The sequence below is a fragment of the Microtus oregoni genome, unplaced genomic scaffold (genome assembly GCF_018167655.1).
Source record: "Microtus oregoni isolate MIOR12 unplaced genomic scaffold, Mior012 000040F_ref0000088, whole genome shotgun sequence".
Lineage (NCBI taxonomy): Eukaryota > Metazoa > Chordata > Mammalia > Rodentia > Cricetidae > Microtus > Microtus oregoni.
In genome coordinates, this window is record NW_024543207.1 from 11,432,097 (window position 1) to 11,454,254 (window position 22,158).

The window sequence follows — 22,158 nt, forward strand, 5'->3', positions numbered from 1 at the left end:
CTTCGGTAGCTGTCTATCATCCGAATCTGAGAGATGTGGTGTTGAGAACAGCCAGGCTCACAATGCACAAGGAAGGCTTGTTCCCTTTGAAGTACATATAGTACCTAAGTTTGGATGTTGTGGTATTACCAGGGATTTAGGTTAATGTTCCTCTACACTTTAAGAGTCAAGAGGTTCCTTCTAGAATAACCGACCAAATGTTAGTCCTGGGTAATGAACCAGTCCATCAGTCCGGAAGCCACAATGGGACTGCTAATGTGTGGTTTTTAGCATTACTCAGAGGGTAGTGCCGTTCACAGCAGCACATTTGCCGTTTCCTCAGCACAGAGTGCTTGCCACATGACGACGACACTTCAGTCACACCAGGAAGCCCACATGCAGGGATTTGTGGAGAACTTGCCAGAGTCACTGGGATGGAAAGCGGTGACTTTCCACCAGGATCCACATCCGGGTCCAAAGTCTGTGTCCCTAGCTACTGGGTCATAGCTGTCCACTGTCCTCAGGGACAACTTCTGCTGCTGGGAAGTTATCCTGACACATCACAGAGTGGGAAGACAGATGATTCAGGAGACTGGTGTGTAAGGGTCTCTGCAGCAGAAGGGAGAAATCGGGTTTAACTTTTCAGTGAGAGAGAGTGGGAACGCATAGCCAAGGAGACAGATGGTCATGAGGGGTGAGGATTGATGGACAGAAAGTTTCTTAGAGGGTAAGTGCTGAGTTTCTGATGTGCTCCCAAGAAAGAGGCCCATGTCCAGGGAAAGCTCAGTATGCAAATTCATATGCTGACAATATTTGGAGGTGAGGCCACTCGGAGGTACTTAAGAGTTGATAAGTTAGTTAGGGTGGGGCCCCTGTGGTTGCATTAGTAGCTCTATAAAAAATGGACCCCTAATAGTACAGTTGTTAAATCTTGCCCCATAGTGTTCTTTTTAAGTGGCATTTTTGACATGTTTCAGACATGGCAGACTCGTGCGGCAGCCGGGGAGGAGGGCACATCAGTTCTTTCCTCCCGCACAGTGCGGCCTGATGGAAGGATCTCGGCTTTACTTTTGGTCTTAGTTTTACTGCCGTTGTTGTTGTTGTTGTTTTGTTTTGATGTCCACTGTTTATACGTCTAGGGAAATAGTTTGGGCAGGAAATAATTGGGTTGACTACAGTAGTCCCTCTTTATCCACAGAGGGTATCTTCTAAGACCATGGTGGATGTCTGAATCCACACATTAACTGAACCTTATATGTATTGTTTTTGTAAAACAGCCATGCATACATATGATAAAGTTTTATTTATGAAGCAGGTAGAGTACAGATCTATAATGTCCTGCAGATCATAGCATGGTTTTCAAAATTTTATTAAGCCAAGAACTTTCACCTTATCATTTTAAAGGAAGCACCTTATGCTTTGGTGCTATTATTATAGGTTTAATAATGGTCACTTGGATTTAAGCACTACAGTTACCTTGATAGTCTATTTGATAACTCAAGATGATTATTAAGTGACTAAGGGGCAGGCAACATACACATCATTGGTACTGGAAAAGAAAAATGATCCCCATGCTGGGATAGAAATAAAGCCAGGACAGAAAATGGAGGACATCACAGGACGATTTAAGATGAAATTGATGGCTTGTTGCTTCATAGGACTTCCTATTGGAATTATTAGACCATGGTTGGTTCTGGGTTATTGAAAACATAGAAAAGAAAACCATGGGTGAGACGGAGCTACTCCACTGGTGTTTCAAAAGAACAGTGACGTTAAACATCTTGGTCTGTCTCACTTACAGTTTACAAAAAAGTAAAAGTTATGTAGTCCGTTGACTGCTCTCATTGTCTGCCAACCCAGGCAGCTGCTTTGTCGTGAGGACTCTGCCAGGCTTTCCCTCCACTGCACAGGTCACATTTTACTGAAAGTGGCTTCTGGAGACCCAGCTATCAAGTCTGAAACCTCTCTAGCAGGAGGTAGAAGGACTACACCGGGGTGTCATTTACTACAAGTCCCTGGAGCTGCCCAATGACTTTGCTGACACCCCCTCAGTCAGAACGTAAACACAAAGCCTTCCTTCGCTCAGACGCAGTGAGCATTCTAGTTTTTATCCTGGAAGGCAATGCCTGGGACTAATCCAGGTTGATACCTGGTGACATTGGAAGGGAATATGAGAACAGCCTACAAGGGCACTCTACAAGGGCAGCGGCTTTTTGCCCTTCGTTGCTCAGACTGCTTTTTAATCTCCAAGAGATGGGAGTGGGGTCTGCCCTGTTATTCCTGGTGGAGCCTGAGTGTTCCTCGAAGCTGCTGTTGAGGATATAGCAACAATATAAAACTTTTATACTGTAGATTTGTGGAGGCTGTAGACACCATGGAACGGAGATGGATGTTTTTTTTTTTTTAGGCCATATGGAATGTCAAAGGAAAAATAAAATACATTACTAAAAGTTAATGTACGCATATTTGAGGAGAGCATGAGCAGAGGGAAACCTAAAACCTCAAAAATGTCTGGGACATGAGCTTTGGACTTTTGCCTGTTGTGAGGGCTCTTCTGGCTTTGGCTAGAGGCACTGCCTCCAACTTGTAGGCGACTGTCCCCAGTAGCCCATCTAACTTTCTGAGGTGACGATAACATCTGAAAATCTTGGAGAGAGTTTCCTTGGGTCATTTTAAGTTCTGGTTGTCCACTATTTTTTCAGGTCAACAGCGTGAGCAGACCCACAGTACCTAGTTTCCAGTACAGAAAGTAACAGAGTCTCAGTAGGAACAGTCACCAGCCAGTAGCAACAGTCTGGGATTTGTTGCTTGTGCTGTCCTTATTTTCCATCCTTATCCTTGTGAATTTTACAAAATGCCACAGAAATCCCTCAGGGGGAATCCAGCTGTAGCAAGTAATCTGGAAATGCACCGAGGGTTGAGCACTCCAAAGAGGTGGCACTCTGTCAGTGAATTCTTCCGGAACTGAGAGGTGCTTCAGGGGTGTGTCTTCAGATCAGTGCTAACCAGAAGCGGAGGTCGGTCTAGCTTTTTAAGAAATGGATGGGAGCTTGGAGAGAGACAGAGTAAAATTAAAGTGCTAGACTGGTCAGAAGCGAGCATGAGACAGTGGGATTAGCCCCTGGTGCTGTCTATGTTCAGGGCAAGCGCTGACGTCATGGAGATCGCTCTTAGCATTTTAGCTTCTCAGCTCTTACAAAGCTGCAGTGTCTCATGATGTAGTGCATAGCTTTGGCCTCCAGAGGCTGTTCTACTTTGGTCTACTAACCTCTGAAGGGGAATGGGCTTTCAAGTTACGTATCTGAGAGTGCTCACTTTGGCAGGGCATTTATTAAGGTTGGAATAATACAGAGAAGATTGGCATGATCCTGTGCAAGGATGACATGCAGATCCATAAAGTATGCCCTATTTGAAAATATGTTACGCATTTGATACATAGATCCACCTTAGGCGTGTGTATGTATTTCAGGCCTTAGGCTTGAAGTCTCTAATGGCAGCATTTCGTGTGAAATACTGTGTCCTTTCAGTATCTCTCTCTCTCTCTTTTTTTTTTTTCGAGACAGGGTTTCTCTACAACTTTGGAGCCTGTCCTGGAACTAGCTCTTGTAGACCAGGCTGGCTTCGAACTCACAGAGATCCGCCTACCTCTGCCTCCCAAGTGCTGGGATTAAAGGCGTGCGCCACCACTGCCCGTTAAAGTTGGCATGCATACACCACAAGATCACCAACATTTTCCAAAAGAAAGCAGAAAATTATTTTAAATCCTCTGACTTTTCCATGCCTCAGTGATCTGGAAAACCATTTTTAGCAAAGTCATCATGTAAAATACCCCCATAAAAGACATCTAACACAACAAATAGATCATGCACTTTTAAAAGGAAAAATTATCACTTTTTAATTATTAGATCTTCTTTTGAGTGTTCCCTTATGTTCTTAATAGGAAAATAGGAAAAGAGAATGGGTTCAGGTTTTAACTCAGTGTTTTTATTGGGTGGTGGTAAAGGAGTCTCCTGGCATTTGGTAAACAAGGCACTGTGATGGGAGTAGATTGAGAAATGCCCATCAAGGAACTGAAGTATAAAGTCCCCCAAAGCCACCACAGGGTCATGTGCCTATGCTTGCTCCCTGTGCTCCCTGGCCACAGTACCACTGTGGGAGGGGGAGGAGCTTTTGGTCACGTGGGCACACAGGCTCACGTTCATGTGTGTGCCTGTTGTGAACTGGGGAACCTCTATGGTCCAGAGAGAGCTTTCCTTGCAAATCAGTGTCCCTCACAACTGACTGCCTCATGACTTTGTGGGGTTTTGTTTTTGTTTTGTATTCTTTGTTTTGTTTTGTTTTCTCCTTTTGAGTAAGAGACTTTTTGCTGAGCAGCAGGTATCGTTCAAACAAACCTAGCTCTCTACTGCTGGGACAGCTTTGTTTTGTTGCCCCTCCTTCTCCTCTCTGTCCCTCCTTCCCTCCCTCCCTCCCTCCCTCCCTTCCTCCCTTCCTCCCTCCTTCCATCTCTCTGTCTCTCTGTCTCTGTCTCTCTCTCTCTGTCTGCTCTCCAACTCCCCACTGTGACTCAAAGGAGGAGATCTGATAGCCGGAGTGAGGTTTCAACCTGCCTCTGGCCACTGCACCTTTGGTAGGTGCCTAGAACTTGCCAGGAAAAAAAAAAAAAAAAGGAAAGAGGGCAGGCAGGCTGCTGGATGAAGTCATCCCTGGTGACACCTTCTCACACGACTTCAGGGAAAATGTTGGGCCCCTGGGCAACACTCCCGCCCAGCTGCCTGTCAGAGTGCCTGGACTGAGAGGTGACCTCTTTATTTTTAGCAGGGGGCTGTCACAGCCGTCCACTGGTCTGCTTCATTCAGGGCAGTAGGCAGGCACTCAGCAAGTTTGTAAACACCGACTTTCTGAGTAGAGTAGGAGCCCTTTTCTCCAGAAAGGGAAGAATTCTCCTGCCCACCGGTGAGTGGAAAAGACAGCGTTGTCTGGCTGTCTTCGCTGTGGAGGCAGGTGCTGCCGCAGTTATTCTTAAAGGGCAGAAATGCCTGAAGGCGAAGACTGTGGGCCAGGCAGAAGGTAATTATGGCATTTTATTTGTCTGGAGTCTGTTTCATTGTTGCTCATCTTAAACATATTGTGACAAGTGTAAATGTGTTTAAATGAAAATTATAATTCTAGGAAATTTTCTTTGGCAGAAGCTAGCAGAAGAGAGACAAAATTAGTAATCTAAGCTCAGAAATAAATACATGCAAAGAAGTGTCTATGTTTCCTTGAATAAGGAAATAACATCCTGGAGCTTTTAAAACTCATTTCTCCATGTACAGTGTGAGTCTAATTGAAGTTTTTGATGTTTCTTTTGACTTGAGATGATCGTGGTCAAAATCTAAGTTCACATTTTTTTTTTTTAAAGTTTGCATTTTAAAGATTTGACAGGCAGTTGTAAGAGTTGACTACTGAGCCAATTTATCAATTTTGATATTTAAACATTTCTCAAGCTGTGGGTTTTGAAAATTCACTTAGCTCTCTGCCCTGGGTGCCTGGTTGTGAATGTTTTCATTGCTTTCTTACTGCTAAGGCGTGAGTACCAGGCAGGCAACAGTGCAAGCTGGCTCGAGCCTAGCTGTACCCATGGAGTTGCCCATCCGGCCCAGACAGACATGACGGGGATCAGCTCTGTGTCCCCACTGGATTTCCAATTGAGGTCCCCAAAATTTGAATCTGAGAGAAAAATTACAAAACAAAGAAAGGGCTCATGGGTCATCTTTTTGCCAAAGAACAGATGTTTCTAGGAACAAGAGCTCGTCAGACCGTTTCTGTAAACCATGACCGCGGGTATGGGTTGTGTGTGGCTATTTAACCAGCTGTGGTAGTTTCCTTAAAGGCTGTATTTCTCTGTGGTCCTCCAATTTCTATCTTTCCCAAATCCTATTAAATAAAAAAGGGACAGATTGGTATTCTACTGAGCAAGTTTCTGTGTAAAATGAGACTAGGTGTAGCTCCCGACTGTGTCCTTTGTAACAGTGCGTGGCACTGCCCATGGAGTGATTGACTAGCGAAGAGAACATTTTTAGAGACATTGAAACATCCGCACTGGTTGATAGGTTGGTCCATGGGTGTCATACATTTGTGTCCCCAGACTTCTGAACTTTCCCCAAAGCAAGGCTCTCCCTTTCCTCTAACGCCTAGGCATTCCCTCTGGCTCCATGAGGAGTTTTGGACAGCTGGGCATTTTAAAGGAATACTCAGCAAATGAAAATGCATTGATCAATTGTTTTTACACCAGGGGCTCAGGAATCCTTATCATCTGTCGGTTCAAGGAGAGAGACTTGGCACAAAGGGAGTGAGCGCTGCTCCTCCTGAGAAGCAGCATTATCAGAATTAAATAGTAACTAACCGCTGATAAGAAATATCATGAGCTGTTTGTGATGTGAACCGAACAAGCTTTAGCTTTTTCTCTGGAAGTCTCACCAATTAAAAAATATATAAATATAAACAGGTGAAAAAGAACGTGTGTGTGTATGTGTGCGTACACACGTAAATACATACATGATAATTACTATTGCCCTCAGGGACTGTAAAATGTTGCATTGCACGTGCGAACCCCTCTCACTCCTGTGAGGTAACATATCCCTGGCCCTCGTTTTTCATTCTGATGAGCTCATGTTTATTCCCAACACTTGACGGATTTTCTTCTTAGATTTGTCTCATGTGTTTGTTTGGTTTTTCCTTCTCTGTGGAGAAATGGTGAAAGATTGAAGCTAGGCTAGAAATAAAATATTTTTAATTGGGAGATAATTTTTCTCTTGCTAAATTTGAGATTATGTGCCTTTGGATAAGTCCTTTGGTGCCACGTTTGAAAGAGAAATAACTATTATAGTCACAAATCTGCTGACAGACGTGTCCTTTGGACTTCATTGTGGCAGTTCCTAATTGAATCTCACATCAAGGCTGATTATGTTACTTGAGTCTCATTTTGGAATTTGATGTCCTGGATTGCTCTGTAACTCGTGGAGTGCTAAATAAAAGTTTTGTCTTTGATAAAACAAAATCAATACTAAAATACCCTTCGAAAACCAAGCAAAGGAACAAACAATAAAAAGCCGTGTAGCCCGCAGGGTAGAGATGTCTGCCTCATACTGGGATGTAGCCTCAGGCTCACAGGCACCAGCTGCTAGTGGCTTACAGTCGGTTGGCTCCAGGTCCCATCTTAAATTCACCAGGTGGAAGAGGAAACCCTCCTTGTTGTTAGTCAGTGTTAGAAGAACACTGGAGGACTCCAACAAGTTTCAAGGTCAAGAGCTGAGGGGGAAGGGCAAGGAAACCTTAGTGAAGCAGCTGCAGAAGGTAAATAGATATCTAAGCCAGAAGCACCGGATGGCAAAGAAGAAAGGGAAAACCTGGAAGGTAGAGTAGCTCCAGGCTTATGGGAAAGCTTATGCGGTAGCCTGCAGCCTGCGTCTCCTTATCTGAGCTCATTTGGTTCCTGCCTTAGAGTGGCAGCCAAGCTGGCCCTGTTAAGGACCATGATTAGATGGGTGATGGGATGTGGGTGAATCGTCTATCCCTGATTCCAGATAACACAGAAGGAGATAGGCCTGAGGCATGAGGATGGGATCCATCCAAACGTGGAACTTGTTTTATGCGTGTGTGTCTTGTCATGCAGACACTCTAACTGGGTAGTTATCTCTGCACAATTACCTGTTTACACAGCAGACATTTGTTGAGTTCTGACTCCTTGACTTGTGGCTGTACCAGTGATGGGGTGGTAGGTGCGGACCCTGCTGTCTTGGAGCAAAGGGTCTGAGGTGGAAGATGGCCCCGGGGTGAAAGAATCCCTAAGTAAGAGCACTTTTAGGCCACAGGGCCAAGGATACACTTTAAAGTGGCAACACGAGCCAACACCTGGTGTACGTGCTGACGCTCTGGTGTCTTTACAGGGACACTGTGGTAGATCTGGACTCGGGTGTTACTGGTCCTCTACTTGGAGTGTAGTGAAGATGTACAAACTTGTTTGCAAATGTCACCGGGACTCTAGAACTGTGAATTCAATGTGTTTCCAGATCTTTCTTTTGCTCTCTGCTCTAGAGTGGTGAGGACTGTTGCATCACGTCTCTAAATTCCTGCTCCAGCAGTCTTGGATTTCAGGGTCTTCTGTCCCTTCTCTACATTTTGGCATATTTGCATATCTGTAATTAGCATATCTTGGGGGTGGGATCCATGTCTACACATGTATTATACTAATGTATTATACATGCTAAAATTTAGCTTTCTTGGTGTTTTTAGTGTGCTTGCATTGTGACCATGAAGTCTGGGGTGGCAGATTTTACTTGTGGGATCATGTCAGCCCTTAGGAAGTTTCAGATCTTAGAGCATTCTACACTTGAGGGTTTCAGACTAGTCTTGTCTAGCCTGGATTTGTTTCTGGGTTGTTGAAGGGTGGTTGTATTTAAGAAATCCAAGGCTCTTTTAAACACACAATGGGCCAATTAGTATGAAAATGTTATTAGTGATTGCATTGAATTTTAATTTTGGAAGATTAAAAGAAATTTATTGGAAACTGGAGAATAATTTCATTGTTATAATAGTTCACACTAGAAGGATTTTAGGTGTGATTTTATGTCATGGATGTGGTCTATCCATTGAGAATGCCATTTCTTAAAAATCTAGACCTGACACAGAAATGTGACCAGGTGCGTCAAAGCCAGCTTGGTGTACTTTGCCCTTCAGTTGAGGTGGATTCCTATGAGTAAACATGTTTAAGTTTTTGTGTCCTTGGATGTATTCGTGCTGCCTTTCATTTGGAAATGAGTGCTGACGGGTGGTGTAAGTGTAGCTGAAGCTGACAAGGCTGTAAGAGAAGGGATTCTGAGCACACTGCAGATAAGTGGGAGAGGCATGCGCAGGACCCCTGATTGGGCCTGGGTAGGAGTGGTATCTATAGATTTTCAGCAGCTGCCCTATGGGGAAAGGAATGCCCAGTCTTTCAGCATTTGCTGATTCTTGTGGTGTAAATGCTCCCCTCTTCACCAGGCCACTGAAGAGTTAGAGAATTCCCACTGTGGCTCTCATGAACCTGTGGAGGCCACGCAAATGATGATGGGCCAACATCAGCATCAGCATTAGTTTGAATAAAGGCTACATATTCTCTATTCTGAAGGCACCACGGATATTTTTCAAGTTTGGTTGAAGGAATTAATGATTTATCTTTATCTGTTCTCCCACACAATCGTGGAAAATATTTATCACTCTTGAAATCCTACTTTGACCCAGCTGGGCTAATATTTGAACCTGATTAAGAACATGTAGAACACTACAGTCTGTCCTTATTGCAGAGGAGTTTGTTTTGTGGGCAATATCTTAACCGCTACTGAACCAGTGACCTGCTGCCTGAACCCTGCAAGGGACCCAACAGATTTCTGGCATTCCCGCCCCAGTGAAGCTGGTTTCTAGTCTATCAGTAAATGGTGATACAGTCTTTGTTGCCGTCACTAAATATGATGAAGGTCTCTATCATTTAATGCCAAAGGACCACAGAGTATCTGTGGCAGGCTGTGGGCAAGTTTGTCTATCCCTACTGACTGACAGAGCAAGGTTGAAATTGGGTGGGCTATCCTCGTTTTGGTACCACAAGCCTTTTGACTCTTAATGGTAACTTAGCATCAAAATATATTTCATTTTTTCACATCTTCGTGATGTGTATTTCCAGGTTGTGTAGAATGCATGGGGGCATGGATCTTTTCTGGAAGGGCCAGTCTCATTTACTATCATGAATGTATTTCTAAAGAAGTCTTCCCACTGAAGATGATCTGCTGAAGGAAACTTTAGTTATTTATTTGGGGGAGATAAAAATGTTAATGCAGAAAAGAAAGAACAAAGTAGAAAAGATCAGCTCTAACCCCAGAACCCTGATGTAATTATATGGTATGTATAATCATACATATATAATGTAATTATATTATACTTGTTTGGTGAATTTTTTGACAGGTATGTTTAGCATATGGTATGTGTATATACACATAGATGTATTTTTTTATTTTCCACTTAAAAGTACTTTCCAGTAGCATCTAAACAGTGTGAGGATGTTTTGAAAATGCCCGCCAGAGTATCCTACTTAGATTTGCCCGTATCTTCTAGTCATTATTGAGATTAACTGCGCCACTTATAAATGAGATGGGCTATGCACTATGGCTTTCCGATGTAGGGAGGGAGGAGACCTGGGCCTAGAAATGGGCCCAGTGCCATTCTCATTGTGTTGTATTTGTTGAATGGTCGAGGGGACAAACATGCTGTCCTTTACTACAGTTTCAGAGTGTTTCTCGGCCATTTGAGTTTCCTCTATTAAGAACACCTTTCTTAGATCTGTACCTCATTTTTAAATTGGACTATTTGTTTTTTTGATATCTGGTTTCTTGAGTTCTTTATATATTTTATATATTAGTCCTCTTTCAGGCATGGAGTTGATAAAAAAAAAAAATTCCATTCTGTAGGCTGCTGCTTTGTCCAGATGACAAAGGTAGGGTGTCCTTCCCCCTACACAAGCTTTTCAGTTTCATGAGGTTACGTTTATTTTATTTTATTTTGGATTTTCGAGACAGGGTTTCTCCGTAGCTTTTGGTTCCTGTCCTGGAACTAGCTCTTGTAGACCAGGCTGGTCTCGAACTCACAGAGATCCACCTGCCTCTGCCTCCCAAGTGCTGGGATTAAAGGCGTGCGCCACCACCGCCTGGCTGAGGTTACGTTTATTAATAGTTGATCATAGTGCTTGCCCTAATGGTGTGAAGGGCCATTGTTAAATTCCAGGAAGTAGATATATATATACTAATAATATGTGACACACATTCTTAAGCAACATTAACTGGGTCATGACTGAGTTCAAATGTCAGTCACTGTGATCTTGTGTGCATCCCCATGGCAGATGGGACATGAGAGTCTACCCCTCCCTCGATGGTGGCTCAGCTGTGTGTGCACAGAGTCACCTGCTTCCCAGCTCCCCGGACAGCTGTGGAATGGGCTCCTGGAGGGTCTAGTATGGACAGTTAGTGTGTTATTCCAGTTTCCAATGGGACTCCAGGGGGTGTGTTTATCTCACCTTCTCTTGACACTTTGTACAATTGTTTAAGCCCATGTGTGCATTAGTGCGAGGCCACAGACTGCAATGAATGAGAAGTACAGCTGTATCTCTAGGGGTTGCTCCCAGTCTCTCACCCTCAATGCCGGGTGCCCAGATCTCTTCGGTTCTTCAGTGCAAGTATAAGCCTTTCCCCCAGATATGTCTGGCCTGGGCTGGGTTATTCTCGAACGTGGACCCTGTGGGTGTGAGGACTAACTGTGTTTATGGCTTCTCAGGCAAGCCAGGATGCCCACACCGTGCATATTATAAGGCTGTGAGTAGCCAGAGAAGTGGTTCAGGGCCACAACATGCAGATTTCTCTTATACATTGGCTTGGGTTCATCTTACTGGCACTCTGAACTTTCTCGTTCCTATTTCCAGCTCAAGATGTTTAAGGTTTTCTTCAGTGAATAAAAGTACAACCATCTCTTCCTGTCTACATATATTCTGGTCGCCCCCCCCCCACAAAGATACCAAAATTCTCTCTTGAAACATTACATGTCCCTTCTAGACAGTAAGGAGGATGTTGGAATGCACTTTGAATGTTTTCCTCCTTCATGGCATGACCATGTCCTTCCCTTTTAGGCCCTCAGCCTCAATCTCTCCTGGGGCCACCCGCCCTCCATGGTTTTGTGATTATATCTCAAGGTACCAGGTACAAGAGCCAGAGTAGGGCTCAGCTTCCAGGCAGCTTGCTCTGCTTTAGTACTCATGTCCTGGGCATGTGTGTTAAATTTGTGCATAACCCATAACAGATTTTCAGGCACAAAACACATTTGTGTAACACAACAGATGCAAACAGAGAGCATTGTGTGTTTTAGTCACCTGGCTTTTCAACTTAAGACTAGAGGTCATAAAGGGGTTCATTCTAAAGATTAGTTAAGGGTACGGGTTTGAACATAGTGCCTCATTTTTGTGTTTGAAAAAGTAGAGTGCTAACATTCCAAGCAGAGAGGTTGATCTGAAAATTGGTATTTTCTTCAGTCACCAAACTTCTCTTTCAATTAAAATCTGGGTATTTTTTTGCTTTCTGTGTTTGGCTGGCCATGTTGCTGCCTAAATTCTTTAGATATAACAAGAACCAATGGGGAAGGACACTCAGAGGAAGAATTTTTGACTGTAAACTCTGCTTATGTTTTTCAGTAATTATTTGTGACTCCACCAGAAAATGAAGGGGTAAAATAAAATGATTTCATGAAGGAATATTGTCCTCAGGCTTTTTGGCCTGAATAGGAATGCCTAATCTAGTGACTTGGGTGATAGGAGGAAGTTGAGCAAGGCCATCTGTCTCCACAAACCCTAACACTCCCTTTTAAAATCCATTTCTTCCACAGCCTCCTCAGAACCCATCCATCCATCTTCACTCTAAGCCTTCTTTGCTCCTCCAGTGTCTTCAGTGACCTCCCTTCTCAGACACCTGCTGTCTCAGAATCCCAGACTGAGAAAGGCAAGGGGCAAACCCTGGGTGTAGCAATGCCTGGAGTACATCTAGGTCACAAAGTGTTCTGGTGCTGACATTGGGAAACAAGGGGGCAGGAATGTCCCAGCTGTCCCTGGAGACACATAAGGAACACGAAGGCTCAGAGGACAGTCGTGGTGCTTGGCTTCTCATGGATCAATTAGCCCTTTCCTTACTGATACAGATGAAACAGCGACCTTAAAGAGGCTCTGGGAAACATCCAGTTCAAGCCATGCCCACTTTCCTACTTTAGCTTTATTTTTGTAGAGTTGGCATGCTCTGGGAGTAGTCTTCACTCACTGGGTAAATACCAGCCAGGTCTATTAAAGAACTGGCATTGTGACCTGTAGTAGTGTCTCAAAGAGGCATCACCAGACTGCGGCAGATCCTTTTTCTAGGGAGGGAGGGCTGCAGTTGTTCTTAATATGGCTAAAGGTGATGGAAAGAGGTAAAGCCCTGAGTGTCCCTTCTGCCTGGCAGCAGTGAGTTATGAAGGTTTTCTACATTCTCATCCTCAGTAGGCAAGTGTTTCAGGGGTGGGGGCTGGTGCTCCCAGAGCTGAGCCGACTCCCACACACATGATGATAATGAACATCACTCAGTAATTACCGTGATGATGGGGCCCCTTGCCAGCCACGTAAACAGAACAGAGGCAGCAATGGACCAATCCTCCTGACTCAGAACATGACCTCTCACTCCAAGCTAGTTGAACTCCTAAGAGCTTCGCTTTGAAAGCAAACCCATTTTCCAGTGGAACATCTTAAAATTGTGCCATAAAACTTATAGACTCCACCCATAGATAAGGAGAGAGGATTACAATGTACTTGTGTTCTTAGAAAAGGCAAGTTTTGACTGTGCTGAGAATTCTTTGTAAGGATTAGATTCTATGGCACGCGTTTGCCATTTCTGGAGTGACTTGGATTGTTCACTAGTGGTAGGTTTTCCCCCATATAGGGGTAAATAGAACAGACTGTAAATAGCCCTATTCTCTTTATCTGGAGGTTCTGGGCAAATTGGCTTTGGGAACCTACTTGTTTGTGCTAAGAAAGGCTTTGAGATAGAGATTTCATTATAAAATGAACACGTGGATAAAGGAATTACAAACCTAGATTTAATGGACTTGCTGGAACAAGAAGAGGTCGTTATAGTTCATCTCAAATGTAACAAACATTGGCGTTGGCAAGAAAGGAAAGAACCGATACCTCCCTGCCTTTGTCCCAAGAGATGGGGGAAGACATAGGGAGCTGTTGTATCCTAAACATGGAGGGTTTGATGGCCCATAGCTTCGTTTTCCTTGCCAACTCTTATAAACTGGAAGTGGTGCTTGGGGTTCTGGTAAGGATCATGAAGCCTTGTCAAGAAGTTTCTAGAAAGAGTGCTCTAACGCATTAACACAGTCAGCCATGAGTGGAAGGCAGTGGTATATGTTTGCCTCAAAGCAGGATCAACAGGAATGAACAATCAGTACCTTCCCCTTCTTTCTCTCAACTTTGAAAGGCTCTGTAAGGTTCAGTGGCTTTGATGGAGCCTTCACTCCTTCATTAGTTACCAAGGCTCCAACATTTCAGACCTTGGCAGTTATTACCCAGGCAAAGCTGAAGGTTAGGGCTAAAACTGGGATAAACCTCTAGCCCGAGAGCTATTTTAAGCCTTGCTGTTGCGATGTTGCACATCAAACCTGGAAGAACTGCTTTGCCAGTGGTACAACAGGAGTCCGTGTGCCTGCATTTTGCTTACTGTGTCCTACAGAATAGTTTTTTGTCTGACTTCTGGGAGACGTTCCTTTGTCTGGAAGAGAAAAGGCTTAGAAGTTGCAAGGGATGAGTTTTCATATGGGTGCTACTTGGCTGCGTGATTGTTGTCAGGACTAGAAGTAACACAAAAAAAGTACTAATGTAAGTTTGAGCACTTGGTACATTCTCAATAAATAAGAGGGCTGTCTTTATAGCAGGTATCTTAATGACTCCTGGTTTGGTTGCTAGGTTCATTAGTACCTGTCTCCTTCATGTAGCTATGTTTCTGAAGCCCATGACACTCTGAACTAGTAGACCACTGTGGTTTGTGGGGGGGAAAAATCCACCCTGTTGCTTGCTTTCTAAGACAAGTTTTATTAGAGCACTTCTGTGCACTAATAAATATGTCTAGCAAAGATATGAATATTTACTTTCTAGCCCTTTACAAAAAAAAATCTGCCTACCACTATCCTAGTATACAACTGTTTCCGCCTTTAGTGCTGTGTGATTTCTGAATTAGCTGTATTTATCCTCACATCTCTTTGTGAGCATTGTTTTTTTGTGCTGGTAGTTGTGCAGCTTAATGAAAACTACTGAAATAAGAGAACACAAGTGGTGTAGCTGTGGTCCATTCTGCTGGTTGTTCCCAAATACTGAGCTTTCTTTCCTTTGGCAGTAGTCCTGGTTTCAGCTAGAACATGGCCACCAGCAGCTGAGCTCTTTCCTCAACTCGCTTTCAAGTATATTACCAGGTTCTAGCTGGAAGGAGAGGAGCAGAAGCTTAGTATACAATGTGTAGGTCCGTGATTTTAAAAATATGAACATTTTCTTGATACAATTTCTTCTTATGGTGGTGATATGGATAGGTTAACTGAGTAGCTGATATTACTGTCTTGGACCATTTGGAGAAAATGTGATTTGAGAATAATTGAGCAACAATGCAGAAAGGGTCTGGGTTTGTAACACCATGGATTTCCCCATATCAGCTATCATGTAGAAAAATGATGGACTTTCTTGCTTAAGCCTCTGTTACTTTGACATATGATATAGTAGGCAAACACATCTTTCTAAAACGCATTTCTATGAAAATGAAGCTGAAGGCATTTGAGTTGGCAAGAGTAAGTTGCTGTGAAGTTGGGTGGGGAGAGAGATGCAGGTCTTCAGAGGAGGGGGGGAATGAATATTATCAAAATACATTGTATAAAACTCTCAGAGAATTAATAAAAACATCACTTAAAATGTGTAGACAGAGCCAGGTGGTGATGGCACACACCTTTAATCCCAACACTTAAGAGGCAAAGGCATGCAGATCTCTGCCAGCCTGGTCTACAGAGTAAGTTCCAGGACAGCCAGGGTTTTCTTTTTGTCTCAAAAAACCAAAAAAAAAAAAAAAGTGTAAGCAGAACAATCACGAAGGGGAGAGAGATAAATATTTTAAAAGTCCCTATATTGATTGTGTCATTAAGTTTTTACTCATCTGTAAATAAGTAAAATTAGAAATTAAACATAATTTAAAAATTTTATATAAATATATATAAGGAAATCAGTCTTTGTTCTTAGCTCTAAAGCAGTTGATGGCTTTCTAAGTTTCCAGAACTTACTTATAAGCTCCCTACTTCCTGGGTTGAATTGGATATCTTCAGGTTCGTTAATCATAAATCGGCTTCCAAGTTAAAAGATGAGTCTATGAATATCAATGCCACACTCTGATTAACATGATATATAATTGATACATAACCTAGACCATATTGACTAAGAGGGGTTGTTATGTAATACTGAAAAAACACACTACAAGTGACCATTGTTGGTAATATCATAGCATGGGCTAAGATAGTCCCTAAAAATCCCTGTCATGGAAATCTGAGAATGACTCGCTTAGTCGAGGTGGTTAGCTGTAACCAGCGTCTGGGTGTGTTCTTTCTACTCTTAAGTTTTAGGATCTCTAGTGCCGTGTTCACACAGAAGTCCAAGGTCTTTGCCCTAATCAAAGAGTTTTTCGAGGTGTATTTTACGAACTTGATCAAACAAGGAAAAAACCCTGGGGAAGATAACGTGTAGGTGGTCCTCCCGGATCAAACCTGCTGAGTTTATGGAAGGTGGGCCAACAGGGCAACTGCTCCAGCCCACAGTTCCCAAGAGCCTAATAATCAGCCAAGACACCAGAGTGGTCCATCGCTTACGAAAGATGAACTACTTTAGGGTTTTAACTTTTCTTCATGATAGAACCACAGACATTGATATAACCCGACTGTGACATTTTATGTTTTAATATCCTTATAATATCAGAGAGTAAAATTGTCTTGCCCCTTTGCCAGCCTGTGAGGAGGCCTGTTATCTGGGAACCACTGTACTTAGATCTGACATTACGATAGTACCTGATAACTGTTGTCCAAGATGCCCCTGCCCATGAATCACCAGGATGCTTTAAGCAGTGTTGTTGGCACTGCATATTATTTCCGTCTCTAGTTAATATAAAGCTCTAAGTCCATTCTCACAAGAAAGTAAATATCCATTTCACAGCCATATAGGACTTGAAGTGCTCAGTTTCCTCCTGCTTCCGACTTCAGATGCTCTTGGAAGTGTGAAAGCCAGGGCTCACAGATATTTCAGAGGGGATCACAATTCCAAAAAGCAGAGTCAATGTCTGTTTATGTTCATCTCCATATTTATGGCAAGGAAGCTCAGATTCTCTGTGTGGAATAGTCAGACCCTTGAATACCTACCTAGTGGGATCCACACTGTAGATCCACCTGTCCCACCTCTCACAGCCTTTATCATAATTACTTAAAAGGACACTTATTTCACTAATTCTTACGATACAAGTAGGTTGATTAATGACAGAATTCACAAAATTGGTTCATTCCTCCACTAGTCATCCATTTGTATCTTAAAAGTGTTTTATGGAATATTGATATAAAACATATATTTAATCTTTGCCTGGGGTGTCTTATGGCTGTTCTAAGTAGAGGGGTCACTCCAAACCTGTTGCAATTGGACAGTTTCATTTGTATAGGTCCAGGGCGTCAAGCCCAGGGAATAGTGCCGCAGCGCCTCTCAATCAATTAATGTAACTCCTCACAGGCGTTCTTAGAGGCCCTTCTCCCACCCTCCTCCCAGGGTGATTCTAGATTGTGTCCTTTCGATAACTAAAACTAGCCATCACATCACGCCCCCCCCCCCAAAAAAAACCCTCAAAACAGACACCTGGTAAAGCAACGTTGAAGCTCTCTCCGTTTCTTTTGTATGCTGTTCATTTAAATAGTTATGCTCATTAGAAAGAGGTGGTTTGGGGGCTGGAGAGATGGCTCAGTGATTAAGAGCATTGCCTGCTCTTCCAAAGGTCCTGAGTTCAATTCCCAGCAACCACATGGTGGCTCACAACCATCTGTAAAGAGGTCTGGTGCCCTCTTCTGGCCTTCAGGCGTACACACAGAATATTGTATACATAATAAATAAATAAATTATACATAATAAATAAATAAAAAAAAAGAAAGAGGTGGTTTTTCTTTGCCCAGCAAGCCTCTTTAGTTTTATTTGACTGTGTCTACATTCTCAAAGACCCATTTGTAGCTTTCACCTCGGGGGTAGGGTTCCCAAGCAGGTGAGGGTAGAAATGTTTAACACCTATAACTGATCTACTTGCAAGTGTGGAAACAACGCTTGGGGTGGCCAGACTCCCTAAAGGGATGTTCCACAGTAATTCTATTTTTGTGGTTCTGGATGCTTCTCACCCAGGAAACGTAAATGATTGGGGTTGATCAGAGAGCCATTTCTCTATATTATTTTTATTTCCCAATCCTGTTCATGTTAGTAACATATAGTGTACAAACAGAAAGTAGAATAATTATTACCTCTTATTAGCTTTGTATTTGTGCATCTGCATGTGCCTGTGTGTCAAATCAAAGGCCATCTAAAATCATTTTACAGTAAACTATGACCCTAGTGGAGAAGAGGAGAGATTAGACCCCCCAGATCTGAAGAGATGTGGTCGGTGGGCAACACCCATGACCTCCCTGTGCTTTCCGATATCTTGAAAGTGATTTCCTGAAAGTGCTTTTGGCTAGCCGACAATCTCCAATATACTGCTTGACATTTTACACACACATAAATTGCAGGTGGCGCTCATTAAATTCCCCTGCCTGTCGTTGGCGGAAACTTGAGCCAGCTGAGAACCCTGGTGGCAAAGATAGGTATCTGTCACCCACAGGTAAGAATGAAGGGGCTGAGATGAGCAGGCACCTCTGTCACTAGTAGGGTTCAGTCTAGACTCTCCCAGACTCCTTTAGTTGTATTGTATTCCATTTCACGCACGAATATACATTTAACAAGGACGGCTTCTGGAGCAGATTGATAGTGTGTGGGAAGGAAACAGTAGATGGACTCTAAAGAACTCCTCCGAGGCTGCCCTTCATGTCTACACGTGCTGACTGCTATATTCTAACTCAGATACACCGAAAGACCAATCCTTTCCATTCAACGGCAAATTCCTGTTGGTAGTTGTGTGTATAAGGAAGTGGAGGAAATGTATTCCTATAGAAACATCCTCTACATCAGGCAGGAAAACTTTACATTTACAGTTTTGTTTTCCTGTAGGACTTCTCATTAGGGATTAGCTTCTTTCCAGACTTCTGACAGTGTTTGGGGAATGTCACCTTTCCTCATCCCTTTTCTTATTGTGCATCCCCCTAGTTGATTCTGTACCTATCTTCCCTTCATGCTGACATTGCATCACAACATGCTAATTTACCATTAACACAGGCACCGTTTACACCATAGCTTCTTTTCAAAATCGGCAAAGCAGAGAGATCACATTGAAGAAACAGTTGTTTATATGACCGGTAGGGGTGTGGTCATCTTCATATGGTGTGCTCTTTTAAAAGCTACTGGCTATCTCATTCAACTGCTGGCTTACCTATAAAGAGAAGCAAGAAGATGCACGCTTTAAAGAAAGGCCCAAGACATGAATGACCTACAGCCAGATGGCCCAACATGTTGCTTGGTCGTTGATATCTGTCCTGTGCAGGAGAGTCACCCGGTTTTGTTATACCCCGGGTTACCTTCTTCATCACATACGTCAAAATTAATTTTCATTAGGCTTGATGTTAGACACACTTTGGAATGGTTCAGTAGCTCTGTGAGTCTGGGCTAGATGCACTGCTCTGGCCCAGTGCTGTGGGTCTAGTTGCTAAAAAGCAAAATCAGGAATTACGTTAACTATTTTTTTTCAATTCTAAGAAACATATTGAAAACAATTGTCACCAGTTTCATACAGCTAAACCAAAGGTCAAAGAGCAGGGAGGGGATATTTGCTCTTAAGCCGAGCTGCAATAAATTCCAGGCTGTAAGTTTGTTGGGAATTGAAGATGGCAAATAGAATGCGGAGTTAGCAAACCCACTCCACAATAACAGTTTGCTTTCTGTGAAGCCTGTTTCTCTACTCTGATTTTGATCTGTCTTTTGAGAACAGGGAAATTTCTTTCCTGCTTAGGGACAGTGAAGGGAATGAATCAGATCTTGGCCTTGGTGTTGAGGAAGGAAGGACGGTTTAGTCTCCTATAGTCTGGTCTCAAGAAAGCGCTTGCCTCCTGCTTGTGAGGGGCATTACCTTGCTCAGCCCTTGGCTTATAGAATCTAGTTATTAAACACTAACCAAAGTGGGAACATTGAAAACGATGGCTTCTTGTCCTCCGGCACTTGAAAAGAACATCACATGTAGCAGAAGAAAGAAAGACAGCATCCTTCTAGATGGTGGGTTAGATCATCTATGCCTCCCCACCCCAAAGTGGCGCTGCTTTGTTTAAGAGACAGGAAGAAGGCCGGTCTTAGGGAAAGACCAATTTCTGCTGTTTCCAATTTAGAGAGAGAGAAACAGAGGGGTGTGTGTGTGTGTGTGTGTGTGTGTGTGTGTGTGTGTGTCTGTGTGTCTGTGTGTGTATTTATCTATAAAGAACACTTAAGTTGCCCTCAGAAGGTGGAGTTCAGCTTCCCTGGGTAGGAAAAACAGGCCCTCAGCTGGCGCCTCTCTGTCCCTGGTCTGGGGAGAAGCTTCTCCTTGGCTAATTGGTCTGAGAAGGTGGAAGCTTCGAATTGAGTGCTATGTAATTTTTTAATCCCCAGCTTTCTTGTTTAATCCTCTGGTTGACACATCCTGTTTGCTTTGTCATGGCTCTAATTCAGTGTTGTGCAGGGAGACATTCCCTGTTCTTATTTTGTTCCTTCCCTCCACGTATCCACTCACAGAGGGATTAAACACCATCCTCACACGTTACACTAAGAAATGTTAAAGTCCGTAACCAGATATTGACTGACCTTTCTAAGAAAAATTTAACAGGAATTACCATCAACAGATGGTCACTAGCAGTGAGCATGGGATGCTGAGTCACGAGCTGAGAATGAAAGGTCCCCAGTCCAAAGCATATTTATAGGTGTGAGGGCTACACCAGCTGTTTGCCACAGTTGCTAGGTGACAAGTTATTACAAATCCTTTTTTTAAAGTTTGTCACATAGGGCAATGACATGGCTAACTTTCTGAAAAGTGCTGTTTAACTCCAATGTAGATGTCCTATGTGCAGTAAAATCACACCGTGAAATAGTCTTCAACAGTGCTGTGCCAGGAATCTTCTAAGTCTGTTTTAAGATGATTATTGGATCATGGATTCATATGAATATGAAAAAGCTGTAAAGTTACTGGAAAATGTGTGTGTGTGTGTGTGTGTGTGTGTGTGTGTGTGTGTGTGTATAGCACTGTACGGACTGAGCCATATCCCTGGCCCTCTCCGCTTGCCTTAGACGGGTCAGAACAGTGGCTGCAAATTCTGTAATGTAATTTACAGTCTACTAGGTCTACTAGGGAGCCAGCATGGCAAAGGTCATAACCCATCACAATAGAATTTCTGCGAGGAATTCTACAACACCAAACGCACAACGGACACTCACAGACCTCCTGCCTCAGACCCTCCACGGCCCCCCATTTCCTCTGGAGTAAAGTGGAGGTCACAGCACCAGTCTTGACTTGCAGGGTGTTGTGATGACTTGGTGAGGGAAGGGATCACATGGAGGTTATCTGAGACAGCGCTTGCCAAGGGAGCGCTTAGCAAACCGCAGCCACAGTCATGATTATGCAAAAGGATGTAATTTAGTCTGGGAAGCTGGACTAAGATTATAGGATTGCTTGTGGGGACTGCTCCGAAATTGCTAAGGTGCTGGGAAGAGGAGAGAGGAACCTCGATTCCTTAGGCCCGAGTTTCTCCTGGAACCAGGGCTGCTCATTATATATATTTCTATCTTGACGGAATTAGCTTGCAGTTAGGGATGGAAGTTCTTGGCCATTCATCTCTGAAGGGATATGCATGTTCCGGGGTGGACAGTGTACTTCCTGTGTTAGTCACCCCTGCTCCTTTAATACTGTGACCTTGAGCCGCGGAGGGGAAGAATCTGGGCCTCAACTTCTTCAGCAGTAACCTGGGAAATGTAAGAAATCAGGTGTGATGATTAAATGAGGTCACTGAGTTTCTAAGAGGCAGGGGAGTGCCTGTCCCTGGAAGGTGTTGTCTGCGCCAGTTTCCTGCTGCCCTAACCTCGGTACTGGAAATGGTTTGCTGCGTTTATTTGAATTGTTATTCTAACCCTTTGGTGTTGTTTCAACTAAAACCTGCTACCTAAATAAAAAGTCTTGCCAATCTGTATGAGCTTATTCTGTAATTCTTTTTAATAGTTCTGTCTATTATTTCAGCATAAAATTGCTTTTTGGCTTTATTTTGCTACAAATACCAGAAATAAAGCAGAAAAGCAGTTTTACAGTTTCTGCCTCGGGGATTTCTGTGAATGGCCTTGCTTTGCACATCGCTTCTTGCCTTTTGGTTTTAACAGTACCACGAATTCCA

At 43.3% G+C, this 22,158-nt stretch overlaps 1 protein-coding gene and 1 non-coding gene across 3 annotated transcripts in view; both read left to right on the forward strand.

The window, feature by feature from the left end:
• The window catches only part of Retreg1 (reticulophagy regulator 1), a 129,657-nt gene that overhangs the window by 90,654 nt on the left and 16,845 nt on the right, over nt 1-22,158 (forward strand). Inside the window, exon 1 of one of the 2 annotated variants that reach the window (XM_041632130.1) lies at nt 4,501-5,049. The exons of the other annotated variant lie outside the window; for it this stretch is intronic. Coding sequence (XP_041488064.1) covers nt 5,015-5,049 — 35 coding nt within the window. The 5' untranslated portion in view covers nt 4,501-5,014. Of the gene's footprint in view, nt 1-4,500; nt 5,050-22,158 lie in introns of those variants that run through there. 2 annotated transcript variants of the gene reach the window in all.
• On the forward strand, nt 3,289-3,392 carry LOC121433739. Its single transcript, XR_005972354.1, has one exon. It is a non-coding gene; the product is annotated as a U6 spliceosomal RNA (small nuclear RNA).